This window comes from Vigna unguiculata, chromosome 5 (genome assembly GCF_004118075.2).
Source record: "Vigna unguiculata cultivar IT97K-499-35 chromosome 5, ASM411807v1, whole genome shotgun sequence".
NCBI classification, from domain to species: Eukaryota; Viridiplantae; Streptophyta; class Magnoliopsida; order Fabales; family Fabaceae; genus Vigna; species Vigna unguiculata.
In genome coordinates this window covers 29,185,078-29,198,764 of record NC_040283.1, presented here as the reverse complement: position 1 = coordinate 29,198,764, position 13,687 = coordinate 29,185,078, and the positions used below count along the sequence as shown (strand labels likewise).

Genomic DNA, 13,687 nt, shown 5'->3' with positions numbered 1-13,687 from the left:
CTCAAATTCCAATTTTTAACTTAGCTAAAAATGACTCTTTGCTTTCCCTTACCAGGCTATGAAAAAAATAAAAAACTTCTCCTGAACGTTGCAATCTTTTTTTTCAGCCTACTTTCTCTCCTTCATTTCACTTAATTTCTTGTGCTTGTGTCCAAATTCAATGTATCTGTCTCAAAATCCCATGGAAAAGTTCTAACCAACTATGCTAATCATCACCTTTGTTATGAACTTGTATATCAATTCAATTAATATTCCTTGCATTCAATTATCCTTTCGATGTATAATTATTTTCCTAGGTCTTATAGTAGTCGTGGTCGTGGATGTCGTGGTGGTGGTGGTGGTGGTGATGGTGGTGGTGGTATTGGTAGGGGTGGTGGTGGTGGTGGCCGTTATGGTGGTGGTGGTTGTCGTGCTGGTTGTGGTGGTGGTAGTGGTGGTGGTGGTGGCCATGGTGGTGGTGGAGATGGTGGTTGTGGCCGTGGTGGTGGTGGTGATGACAATGGTGGTGGTGGTAGTGATGGTCGTGGTGGTGGTAGTGATGGACGTCATTGTGATTGTTGCGGTGGTGGTGGTAGTGGTGGTGGAGGTCGTAGTGGTAGTGGTTGTGGGGGTGGCGTTGGGCATGGTGATGATGGTGGTGATAGTTGTGGTGGTGGTGGTCGTGGTCATGGTGTTGGTGGTGGTGGTGGTGCTGGTGGTGGTTTTCGTGGTCTTAGTGGTGGTGATGGCGGTGGTGCTGGTTGTGGTGTTGTCCGTGGTGGTGGTGGTTGTGATGGTCGTGGTGGTCGCGACGGTGGTGGTGGTGGTGGTGGTTGTAATGGTCATGGTGGTGGTAGTGGTGGTTGTGGCGGTGATGATGGTGGTGGTGGTCATGGTGGCGGTTGTCGTGGTGGTGATGGGGGTGATGGCGATGGTGGTTGTAGTGGTGTCTGTGGTGGTGGATGGGGTTGTGGTCGTGGTCGTGGTTGTGATGGCTGTGGTGATGGTCGCGGTGGTGGTGGTGGTGATGATGGTGATTGTGATCGTGGTGGTGGTGGTGGGGTTTGTGGTGGCAATGGTGATGGTGTTGGCCATGGTAGTGATGGTGGTTGTGGTGGTCGTGGTGGTGGTCGTGGCCGTGGTGGTGATAGTGGTCGTGGTTGTGGTGATGGTGTTGGTGTCAGTGGTGGGGGTGGTTTAGGGTAGTCGTGCTTGTGCTGGTGGATGTGGAATGGTGATAGTTGTGGTGGGGGTCGTGGCGGTCGTGGTGGTGATGGCTATGGTGGAGGTGGTGGCGGTGTCCGTGGTGGTGGTGGTGGTGGCCGTGGTTGTGCTGGTGGATGTGGGCATGGTGGTGGTTGTGGTGGGGGTCGTGGTGGTGGTGGTGGTGGAGGTCGTGGTGGTGGTGGTGTTGGTAGAGGCGTAGTGGTGGTGCTGGTGGTTATGGTGGTCATGGTGTTGGTGGTGGTGATGGCGGTGGTGGTGGTGGTTGTGGTGGTGTCTGTGGTGGTGTCTGTGTTGGTGGTGGTCGTGGAGGCTGTGGTGGTGGAGTTGGTGGGGAGGTGGTGGGGGTGGTGGTGGTGGTGTTAGTAGTGGGAGTGGTGGTGGTGGTGATGGTTGTGGTGGTGATGGTGGTAGGAGTGGTGGGGGTGGTGGTGTTGTTATTGGTGTTACTAGTGAGGGTGGTGGTGGTGATAGCGGTGGTGGTTATGGTGGTGATGTTTGTGGTGGTGGTGAGGGGGTGGTTGTGATTGTGATTGTGGTTATGGTGGTGGTGGTGATGGTGGTGGTGGTGGTGGTTGTGGTGGTGGTGGTTGTGGTCGTGGTGGTGGTTGTCATGGTGGTGGTGGGGGTGATGGCGATGGTGGTAGTAGTGGTGTTAGTGGGGAGGGTGGTGGTGATGGTTGTGGTGGTGGTGGTGGGGGTGGTGGTGGTGTTAGTGGTAGGGCTTATGGTGTTATTGGTAGGGTCGGTGGTGATGGTCATGGTGGTTATGGTGGTGGTGGTGGTGATGGTGATGGTGGTTGTGATGGTAGTAATGGTGGTCGTGGTGGTGGTGGTTGTGGTCGTGGTGGTGGTTATCATAGTGGTGGTGGGGGTGATGGCGATGGTGTTTGTAGGGGTGTCTGTGGTTGTGGTAGTTATGGTCGTGGTCGTGGTTGTGATGGCTCTGGTGGTGGTGGTGGTGTTAGTGGGGGTGATAGTGGTAGTGCTGGTGGTGATTGTGATCGTGGTGTTGGTTTTGATGATAGTGGTCGTGGTGTTCAGGGTTCAGGTTCACGGTTCATGGTTTAGGGTTTTGGGTTTAGGTTTTAAGATTTATGGTTTCTCGTTTAGGGTTTATGGCTTATGGTTAGGGTTTAGTGTTTATGGTTTATGGTTTAGGGTTTAGGAGTTTGGGTTTAGGGGTTAAGATTTAGTGTTTAGGGTTTATGGTTTAGGCTTTATGGCTTACGGTTTAGGGTTTGGGGTTTAGGATTTAGGTATTATGGTTTTGTGTTCAGGGTTTAGGGTGTATGATTTATGGTTTAAGGTGGTGGTGGTGGTTGTGGTCATGGTTGTGGTGGCTGTAGTGGTGGTGGTGGTGGTGGTCGTGGTGGTTGTGGCTGTGGTGGTGGTCGTGGTTGTGATTTTCGTGGTGGCAGTTGTTGTGGTTGTAATGGTCGAGGCCGTGGTGTTGGAGGTGGTTATCGTGGTGGTGGTTGTGGTAGTGGTGATGGTGGTGGTGGTGGTAGTGGTGGCCGTGGCAGTGGTTGTGGTGGTAGTGGTGGTGGTGCTGGTGGTGGTGGTGGTGGCCATGGTGGTGGTGGTGTTGCTGGAGGCCGTGCTGGTGGTGGTGGAGATGGTCGTGGTGGTGGTGGTCGTGGTGGTGATCGTGGTAGTGGTGGTGGTCGTGGTAGTGGTGATGGCCACGGAGGTGGTGGTGGTGGTGGCCGTATTGGTGGTGGTGGTCATGGTCGTGGTGGTAGTGGTGGTGGTGTAGGTGTTGGTGGTTTTTGTGGTGGTGATGGAGTTGGTGGTGGTGGTGGTCGTCGTCATCGTGGTTGTGATGGCCGTGGTGGTGGTGGTGGTGGTGATGCTGGTGATGGTGATGGTGGTGGCTGTTGTGGTGGTGATGGTGGTGGTGGTGGCATTGGTGGTGGTGGTGGTGCTGGCTGTGGTGGTGGTGGTGGGGGTGGTGGTGGTGTTAGTGGTGGGGGTGGTGGTGTTTGTGGTGGTGGTGGTGGTTATGATTATGGTGGTGGTGGTGGTGGTGGTGGTGATTTTTATCCTGGTGGTGGTTGTGATAATAGTGGTCGTGGTGTGGTAGGGGTGTTCGTGTTGGTTCAAGTGGGTTCATCGTTCAGGTTCACGGTTCATGGTTTAGGGTTTAGGGTTTAGTGTTTAGGGTTTATGGTTTAAGGTTTAAGGTTTAGGGATTAAGATTTAGTGTTTAGGGTTTATGGTTTATGGTTTAGGTTTATAGTTCAGGTTTTATGGTTTACGGTTTAGGGTTTAGGATTTAGAATTTAGAGTTTATGGTTAAGTGTTAAGGGTTTAGGGTGTATGATTTATGGTTTAAGGTGATGGTGGTGGTAGTCGTGGTTGTGGTGGTTGTGGTGGTGGTGGTTATGGTGGTGGTGGCCGTGATGGTGGTGGTGGTTATAAGACCCGAGAAAAATTAGAATAAAGAGAAGCACATGAAAATAGAATTGATGGCTTATTTGAGATTATGGATTTATTTAAATTAAGTATTTTATTTAATTTTGATATATGATGAAATAATTAATTGATTGATTTAAGTTAAGTGTTGTTTATTTATTCTAATTATTTATTTAATTATGAAATATGAAATAATTATTATTTGAGTGATTTAAGTTATTGTTGTATTTATAATAATTATTTATATGATGTAATTTATTGTTTTATTTATTTTAAATTTTAATATTATATTTAATGTTGCGGATATGCATATATAGTTAAGTGATGTGTATCATACTATGTGAAAGTAATTGGTCTGGTTGTTGGAGTGTGTAATTGAGGTTTGGAGGTGCGTGGGTTCGAACATGTTCGTTCTTCTATAGTGTGTTTTAATTATTTTCTTTAACTTATTAATTATGGTGGATGGACAATATACACTTATATTTTATATGTACATAATATATGTAGAGAAAACTCATGGTGTGGTGTCTGGAAGTGTACCGGTTTGAATCCTTCTGAGCCCGAATACGATGCAGTAATATTTAAATATTTCTCCTTCTCTTTTGGTGGGGCCCACGAAAAGAAAACCTTTATTTTTTTTCTCCTTTTACAATTGCTGTAGTGCATGCAATCTCATGTTTAAATTTTTAGATCAGTTGCAGCCACGCATAAAAATAAAATGGCAAAATATGTGATTTTGAGTAACGGTCAAACAACCAAGACTTTGGGTTGTTTTTATTTTTATTTATTTTTAAATATTAATTGAAAGATTTATTTTTAAATATTAATTGAAAGATTTAATTTTAAATATTAATAAAAAGATTAAAGATGTTAATTAAAGACAAAAAGATAGGATTTTAGGAGAAGAGGTATAACAGTTTTAGGGTTTCTAAAATGTGAGAAAAAGATGAGAGGGAGAGGAGAGTTGGAGAATCATGGAAAATGATAGAGGAGGCTGTTGGAGAAATGCTTAGTGAAGAACCAAGTCCAGGTAGGAGAAGCCAACCTTACTTTCTTCTCTTGTTTTTCTTATTGCTTGGTTGATAGATGAAATGGGAAAAACATCCATGCGTAGTGTAGGAGAAGCTTGAATTGTTTGTTCTTTTTCTTTCTTCTTTCTTTATATTTTGATTGTTTGATGAATGAATCCTTGGAGTAGTATGCTGTTGTTGTCAAATTTGTATGATGAATATGTTTGGGTTACTTGAAGTTAACGTGAAAAGGCAGGGGTGCAAGATTGTTTACATGGTGTGAGGTTACGCGTTAGTGGGTTGTTGTGAGTCAGCTTTAGTGAGTGCTACCAAATGTCGTGGAGAACATTTATGGTCCTAATCTGAATGAGTTGCAGCAACATACATTTAAGGGTTTACTTTTTTCAAGGTTTTGTAGAATTTGTAGTTGGAGGTTTCCATAGTGCATGGGTTTACGTTTTTATTTTTCATTTAGGATGCAGGTTTCGTGCTGGAGTGCAATCCTTTACATGTTTTAGTGCATGAGTGTAGGGGTATTCTGTCCATGAGTATGGGTACGTTGGGTTTTCTAAAATCTTGTTTATTCTCCAAAGGCATGCGTTGCTGTTTTTCGTATGGTGCTACATATGCTTTGTTAACATTCTTTAATGCCTTGGATTATTTCATTCGTATGATTATTTTTAAGTGCTTGGACCCACACATAGAATTAATTGCTTTCTTTAATATTTTGGAATGGTGCAGACCACACTTAAAAAGGCTTAGACAATTATGGTTAGAGGTTATGATATTTTTTATTTGGTGGGACCCGTAACATATATTTTGAATGATAGTTTTTGAAAGGATTGCACTTGTATCAAATGAGTTTTTTTTTAAGAAAAGACAAACTACTAATTGCCTTGTGGGGCCGTGGAAAAGAAGTTAATGCATAAATAAGTTGCATGACTTTATGCTTTTATTGTGTTATATTCTTTCACAATTTTGCAATACACTTTTGTTTTGTTGCTTCAGATATGCAGTGCAGTTATATATTTCTCTTTCTTCCTTTATAAGCCTTTAAGTTGCATGGGATGATGGTTGTTTTCCATTCATGGTGCAGACCTTTTTTTTTTTCTTATTCTTGTTTTGAAACCACCATAAATTTTTTGGTTCACTTTTTTATCATTTTCCTACACTGCACACTTTTTGTAAAATAAAGTTCCCACTTCGTTAACCGTTGGATTGATCTGAAATTGTAGCAGTTGATCCTTAACACATAGTTCTTGACTTTGACCAGTCCGATCTTGAATCGGAGCTCTGTAGTGAGAGCCGCTTTTATCGCAAGTTTCTTATAGTTTTGTTGTGGCATCATTGACCTTTGTTGCTTGTTTAGTGCATAACTTTTTCTATAGTTAATCAATTAAGTTGGTTATTATGGCATTTGATTCTTGATTCAATCATCTTTAATTTGAATATAAATACATAATTTTTGGAGTTTTACACAAGCTGTAGTTATATTTCTAAAATTCCAAATTGTTTGCATGATGTGTTGTTAAATTAGATTAGTTAAAAAATATAAGAATTAGTTATTTTCCAAGAGAGAGAGATGTAAGTGAGGATGTTGAGGCATGAAGGTGTGCAAGGTTGTGATTCACAGTGGGTGAGTGACGTGAATAAATGGGTTATGTGATTGGTGGTTTTTCTTGGTTTGTATGGGTTGCATGGTTATATAGTTTAAGTGGTGGTTTGAGGATAATTACTTGTGTGTGATATTATGTTTGTGTTGGAATGAATGTTACTCGTTGGGTTTGTTGTATGAATGTATTATTTTATAAGTTAATGGATTAATGTTGTGAAACTTTAATTCCCATGCATGATGTAGTGGTGTGTATTTTGTTGGCAATATATAAATTCTCATGTGTTGCATGTTGGGAGTGTTTTGCCTTGCTTGAAAACTCTTGGTGGAATTTAATGAAGATTTTAGATGAATGTGATGCTATGTTTGGTTTATTATGATTGTTTGGATTTGAGGTTTGTGTGTTCAAACAAAGGATGGTTTGTGATCATAAAGTTTCCGTGTTACTTGAATGTGACGTTGAGTATTATTGGACACATTTTATTTATGAATTTCTCTTGTGAATATCACTGTTTATGGTTAGCTTACCCTTATTTGTTTGTTTGTGTGTTTGTTGTATGTGCAATGATCGTATAACGTGTGTGTTATACGGGAGCATATGATATTGCATATAATCTTGGCATGAAGTAGATTGACGAGAGGTTGGGGTGGACTCGAGAGTTTTTATAATATATTTAGTTGTGTTTTAAATTAGATACTAGAAATTATGTAATTTTCTTTTGGTCGCAAATGTTATTGGAAGTTTTTGAGAAAGTGACGGTGTGAACTATGTAATTTAAATTAAATTAAAAAATTTTATTCATACATTTTCAATGTTAATTCTTTTTCCGCTCAACGGAAGAATTTTCTACCATTCCGTGACGTCCCAAAAATTGGGGTGTTACAGTGGTGGTTGCAACCAGTGCACTAAGGGCTTTCTGCCCCGGTTATTTTTCGCATTTTGCCTCGGGTCTGGAACCGAGGCATATCGGGGCGAGGCCTAAAGGTACACCTTTTGGCCTCAGTTATCACCCGAAGCCATAGACCCAGTTTTATGCCTCGGTTATTTTAAAACCGGTGCCATATACACAGCTTTCTGCCTCGGGTCTGTTAGGACCGAGGCCATATGTGATAAATATATTTTTTTTAATTCAAACTTTCGCAAGCCACCAATTTTCACCCGTAAAACGCCGCCCGCACGCCCTGTCTCATCGTCGCCGGTGCGTGCAGGCACGACTCCGCAAGCAAAACCACCTTCGCGTACCTCGCCGCAAGCCCCGCTCCGCCCACCGTCGAAGTGTGTTTCAGCAGTGAGAACGTGTTGGCCACGCGATTAGGGGCGTTGGTGCCTACCATTGAGCTTGTTTTGCAGAACCAGAAGACGATTTGGAGGATTTTCGGAGCGAACTCGATGGTGAGTGTGAGCGATAAGGTGCTTTGTCTCGGGTTTGTGAATGGTGGTGAGACGCCGAGGACTTCGATTGTGATTGGTGGTTATCAACTTGAGAATAATCTCTTGCAGTTCGATCTGGCCGCTTCAAGATTGGGTTTCAGTTCCTTCTCTTTTCCAGAAATCCCAATACTAAACCAATTCTTTTCTTCCCTCTCTACATTCACTTTCTCACTCTAAAATGGCAGCAGCCATTTTTAGGGTTTCCAGAAATCCCAATACTAAACCAATTCTTTTCTTCCCTCTCTACATTCACTTTCTCACTCTAAAATGGCGGCAGCTTCTAGAAAATCAAGCGGTCCAGTGCCGCCACACGCTTCCACTGCCGCCACCATGACCCCCGTTTCTGTGATGCGGACGGTGAAGGAGGAAGAAAGGGAAAGTGAAGAAGGGCTTCGCAGAGAGAGAGAGAGAGTGGAATTGCAGAGGCGCTGGCGGGGAGGAAGAAGGGTTCGCGAATTTTGAACCCTAAATAAACCCTATGGCTTCGGTTGTTAGAGGAACTGAAGCCATTGACCCCCTTTTGGCACCGGGTCTCCTTGGACCGAGGCCCATACCCCTGACTTCCAGCCACTTTTTGGCTTCGGGTCCTACTGGACCGAGGCCTATACCCCTCTTTGGCACCGGTTTTGAGCGAACCGGGGCCTATACCGCTCTTTGGCTTCAGGTATTTGGAGAACCGAGGCCTAAAACTTGGCTCTAATTGCAAAAATGCAACCGCGCCATTATATGCTTCGGTTTCCGGCCAACCGAGGCATATAAGGCGAGGTAAAATGGGAATTCTGCACTAGTGTTGTCATGGTGGTGATGGCCGTGGCGGTGGTGGTAGTAGTGGCCGTGGTAGTGGTGATGGCCATGGTGGTGATGGTGGTGGTGAAGGGGGTCATGTTGGTTGTGGTGGTGGTGGTGGTGCCCTTGGTTCTGATGGTCGTAGTGGTAGTGGTGGTGAGGGCTGTAATGGTTATGGTGGCCGTGGTGATGGTGGTCAAGGTAGTGGTGGTGTTGGTGTTGGTGGCGGTGGCCGTGGTGGTGGTCGTGGTGGTGGTTGCGTGGTTGTGGCGTTGGGGGTTGTGGTGGTGGTGGTGGTGGTGGTGGTAGTAATGGTGGTGGTTCTGGTGGTGGTGGTCGTGGTGGTCGTGGTAGTGGTTGTGGTGGTGGTGGTGGTGGTGGTGGTGGTAGTCATAGTGGTAGTGAGGGTGGTGGTGGTGATGATGGTGGTGGAGGTGGTGGTGCTGGCTGTGGTTGTGGTGGTGGTTGCCCTTGTTGTGATGGTGGTGGAGGTGGAGGTGGTGGTGCTGGCTGTGGTTGTGGTGGTGGTTGCCCTTGTTGTGATGGTCGTGGTAGTGGTGGTGGTGGTGGGGGCTGTAGTGGTTGTGGTGGCCGTCGTGGTGGTGGTGGTGGGTGGTAGTGGGCATGGTGGTGGTGGTGGTGGTGGTGGTGGCAGTGGTGGTGGTGGTGGTGGTGTTGGCTGCGGTTTAGGGTTTAGGGTCTAAGATTTATGTATTCTCGTTTAGGGTTTATGGTTTAGGGTTTAGGGTTTAGGGTTTATGGTTAAGGTTTAATGTTTATGGTTTATGGTTTAGGGTTTAACGTTTAGGGGTTAAGATTTAGTGTTTAGGTTTTATGGTTTATGGTTTAGGCTTAGGGTTTAGGTTCTATTGTTCACTGTTTAAGTTTCAGGTTTAGGATTTAGGGTTTATGGTTAGGGTTTGAGGTGTATGGTGTATGATTTATGGTTTAAGGTGGTGGTGGTGGTGGAAACCGTGCTGGTGGTGGTGATCGTGGTGGTGGTGGTGGTTGTGGTGGTGGTGGTGGCGGTGGTGGTGGTGGGGGTAGTGGTGGCGGTGGTGGTGGTGGTAGTGGTTATGGTGATGGCAGTGGTAGTGGTTGTCGTGGTCGTGGTGGCTATCGTGGTGGTTGCCGTGGTGGTGGTGGTGGTGGTGGTGATAGTCGTGGCAGTGGTGGTGATAGTGGTCGTGGTGGTGGTGATGGCCATGGTGATGGTGGTGGTGGTGGTGGTGATGGTGGTGGTGGTGGTGGTGGAGGTGGTGGTGTTGGTTGTGGTCGTAGTGGTGGTGGCCTTTGTTGTGATGGTCGTCGTGGTGGTGGTGGTGGGGGTTGTAATGTTTATGGTGGTCGTGGCGGTGGTCATGGTGGTGTTGGTAGTGGTGGCCATGGTGGTGGTCTGGGTGGTTGTTGCGTGGTTGTGGTGGTGGGGGTTGTGGTGGTGGTGGTGGTTGTGATAGCCATGGTGGTGCTGGTGGTGGCCGGGGTGGTGGTGGTGGTAGTGGCTGTAATTTCCGTGGTTGTGGTTGGGACGATGGTGGTGACCGTGCTGGTGGTGATGGTGATAGTGGTGGTGGCAGTGATGGTGGTGTTGGTGGTGGTTGTAACGGTGGCGGTGGTGGTTGCAGTGGTGGTGGTGGTGGTGCTGGCCATGGTGGTGGTGGTTCTGGTGGTGGTGGATGGTGGTGGTGGTTGTGGTAGTGGTGGTGGTCGTGGTGGTGGTGGGGGCAATGGTGGTGGTGGTTGTTGTGGCTATGGTGGTGGTGGAGGTGGTGGTGGTGGTGGTAGTGGTGGTGGTGGTGGCAGCCGTGGTGGTGGTGCTGGTGATCGTGGTGGTGGTGGTGGTTGTGGTTGTGGCCATGGTAGTTATAGTGGTGGTGGTGGTTGTGGTGATGGTGATGGTGATGGTGGTGGATATTGTGATTGTGGTGGAGGTTGTGATGATAGTGGTCGTGGTGTGGTAGGGGGGTACATGTTGGGTCAGATGGATTCAAGGTTCAAGTTCACTGTTCATGGTTTAGGGTCTAGGTTTTAAGATTTATGTTTTCTCGTTTAGGGTTTATGGTTTAAGGTTTATGGTTTATGGTTTGAATTAAGTGATTAGGTGTATGGTTTAGGGTTTAAGACTTAGTATTTAGGGTTTATGGTTTAATGTTTATGGTTTATGGTTTAGGTTTAGGGTTTAGGTTTTATGCTTTACGATTTATGGTTTATGGTTTAAGGTGGTGGTGGTGGTGGTGGTTGTGGTGGCCGTGGTAGTGGTTGTCGTGGTAGTGATGGTCGTGGTGGTGGTGGTGGTGGTAGTGGTCGTGGTGGTGGTGAGGGCCATGGTTGTGATAGTGGTGGCCATAGTAGTGGTAGTGGTGGTGGAAATGGTGGTACTGGTTGTGGTTGTGGTGGTGGTGGCCCTTCTTTTGATGGTCGTGGTGGTGGTGGTGGTGGGGGCTGTAAGGGTTGTGGTGGCTGTGGTGGGCATGGTGGTGATGGTCGTGGTTGTGGCCGTGGTGGTGGTGAGGGCCACGGTTGTCATAGTGGTGGCCATAGTGGTGGTGGTGGTGGTGGTGGTGGTGGTGATGTGGTGGTGCTGGCTGTGGTTGTGGTGGTGGTGGCCATTGTTGTGATGGTCATGGTGGTGGTAGTGGTGGGGGCTGTAAGGGTTGTGGTGGTCGTGGTGGTGATGGTTGTGGTTGTGGCCGTGGTGGTGGTGAGGGCCACGGTTGTGATGGTGGCGACCATAATGGTGGTGGTGGTGGTGGTGATTGTGGTGGTGGAGGTGGTGGTGCTGGCTGTGGTTGTGGTGGTGGTGGCCCTTGTTGTGATGGTCGTGGTGGTGGTGGTGGTGGTGGGGGCTGTAAGGGTTGTGGTGGCTGTGGTGGTCATGGTGGTGATGGTGGTCGTTGTGGGGGTGGTGATGGGCATGTTGGTGATGGTGGAGGCCATGGTGGTGGTGGTTGTGGTGGCCTTGGTGTCGATGGTGGTGGTGGTGGTGGTGGTCGTGGTGTCGGTGGTGTTGCTGGTGGTAGTGGTTGTCGTGGTGGTGGGAGTGGCTGTGGTGGTGGTGGTGGCGGTCGTGATGCTGGTGGTGGTGGTGATCGTGGTGATGGTGGTGGTTGTGGTGGTGGGCATGGTAGTGGTGGTGGTGGTGGTGGAAGTGGTGGTGGTGGTGGTGTTACTGGCCGTGGTGGTGGTTCAAGTGATGATGGTCGTGATGTGGTAGGGGTGTTCATGTGGGTTCCGATGGGTTCGGATTTCAGGTTCACGGTTCATGGTTTAGGGTCTAAGATTTATGGTTTCTCGTATAGGGTTTATGGTTTAGGGTTTAAGGTTTATGGTTTACGGTTAGGGTTCAATTTTTATGGTTTATGGTTTAGGGTTAAGATTTAGTGTTTAAAGTTTATGGTTTATGTTTTAGTTTTAGGGTTTAGGTTTTATGGTTTATGATTTAGGGTTAGGATATAGGTTTTATGGTTTAGGGTTTATGGTATATGAATTATGGTTTACGGTAGTGCTGGTGGTCGTGGTCGTGGTTGTGGTTGTTGTGGTGGTGTTGGCCGTGGTGGTCGTGGCAGTGGTCGTAGTGGTCGTGGTGGTGGTTGTGGTAGTGGTCGTGGTGATGGTGATGGCCATGGTGGTAATGGTGGTGGCTGTAGTGGTGGTGGTCGTGGTGGTCGTTGTTGTGGTGATGGTGGTTGTGGTGGAAGTGGTGGTGGTAGTGGTGGTGTTGTTAGTGGTGGGGGTGGTGGTGTTTATGGTGGTGGTGGTGGTGGTGGTGGTGGTGGTTGTGGTGATGGTAGTGGCGTTGGTGGTGGTGATTGTGATCGTGGTGAAGGTGTGGTAGGGGTTTCTTGTTGGTTCAGGTGGGTTCAGGGTTCAGATTTATGGTTTCTCGTTTAGGGTTTATAGTTTAGGGTTTGGGGTTTATGGTTTACTGTTACGGTTTAGGGTTTATGGTTTAGGGTTTAAGGGTTAAGATATAATGTTTAAGGTTTATGGTTTATTATTTAGGTTTAGGGTTTAGGTTTTATGGTTTAGGGTTTAGGGTTTAGGGTTTAGGATTTATGGTTTATGGTTTAGTGTTTAGGGTTTAAAGTGTGTGATTTATGGTTTACGGCGGTGGTGGTTGTGGTGGTGGTGGTCGTCGTGGTGGTGATGGCAGTGGTGGTGGTGGTGGTGGTGATGGTAGTGGTTGTGGTAGTGGTGGTTGTGGTGGTCGCTGTGGTGGTGGTGGCCATGGTGTTGGTGGTGGTGGTCGTGGCGGTGGTAGTGGTTGTGGTGATGGTGGTGGTGGTTGTTGTGGTGGTTCAAGTGATGATGGTCGTGGCGTGGTAGGGGTGTTCATGTTGGTTCAGGTGGGTTCGGGTTTGAGGTTCACGGTTCATGGTTTAGGGTCTAAGATTTATGGTTTCTCGTATAGGGTTTATGGTTTAGGGTTTAATGTTTATGATTTATGGTTAGGGTTCAATTTTTATGGTTTATGGTTTAGGGTTTAGGGTTTAGGGTTTAGGGTTAAGATTTAGTGTTTAAAGTTTATGGTTTATGTTTTAGTTTTAGGATTTAGGTTTTATGGTTTATGATTTAGGGTTAGGATATAGGTTTTATGGTTTAGGGTTTAGGGTTTATGGTGTATGATTTATGGTTTACGGTAGTGGTGGTGGTCGTGGTCGTGGTCGTGGTTGCGGTGGTGGTGGCCGTGGTGGTCGTGGCAGTGGTCGTGGTGGTCGTGGTGGTGGTTGTGGTAGTGGTCGTTGTTGTGGTGATGACCATGGTGGTAATGGTGGTGGCCGTAGTGGTGGTAGTCGTGGTGGTCGTGGTTGTGGTGATGGTGGTTGTGGTGGTGGTGGTGGTGGTGTTGTTAGTGGTGGGGCGGTGGTGTTTATGGTGGTGGTTGTCATGGTGGTGGTGGTTGTGGTGATGGTGGTGGCGTTGGTGGTGTTGATTGTGATCGTGGTGAAGGTGGTGGTCATGGTGTGGTAGGGGTTTCTTGTTGGTTCAGGTGGGTTCAGGGTTCAGATTCACGGTTCATGGTTTGCGGTTTAGGGTTTAGGAATATAAGATTTATGGTTTCTCGTTTAGGGTTTGGGGTTTATGGTTTATTGTTAAGGTTTAGGGTTTATGGTTTAGGGTTTAAGGGTTAAGATATAGTGTTTAAGGTTTATGGTTTAATGTTTAGGTTTAGGGTTTAGGTTTTATGGTTTACGGTTTACTGTTTAGGGTTTAAGGTTTAAGGTT

The 13,687-nt window shown here is 46.8% G+C and overlaps 1 protein-coding gene across 1 annotated transcript; it reads left to right on the top strand.

Annotated features, from left to right (window-relative positions):
* The first annotated feature begins 7,942 nt into the window (after positions 1 to 7,942).
* On the top strand, positions 7,943 to 13,634 carry LOC114184580 (glycine-rich cell wall structural protein-like). The gene is made up of 10 exons (XM_028071887.1): positions 7,943 to 8,122; positions 8,464 to 8,662; positions 9,415 to 9,474; positions 10,681 to 11,138; positions 11,315 to 11,555; positions 11,676 to 11,796; positions 11,965 to 12,104; positions 12,187 to 12,287; positions 13,315 to 13,482; positions 13,629 to 13,634. Exons 1-10 carry the CDS (start codon positions 7,943 to 7,945, stop codon positions 13,632 to 13,634), a joined length of 1,674 nt encoding a protein of 557 aa, XP_027927688.1.
* The last annotated feature ends 53 nt before the right edge of the window (positions 13,635 to 13,687 follow it).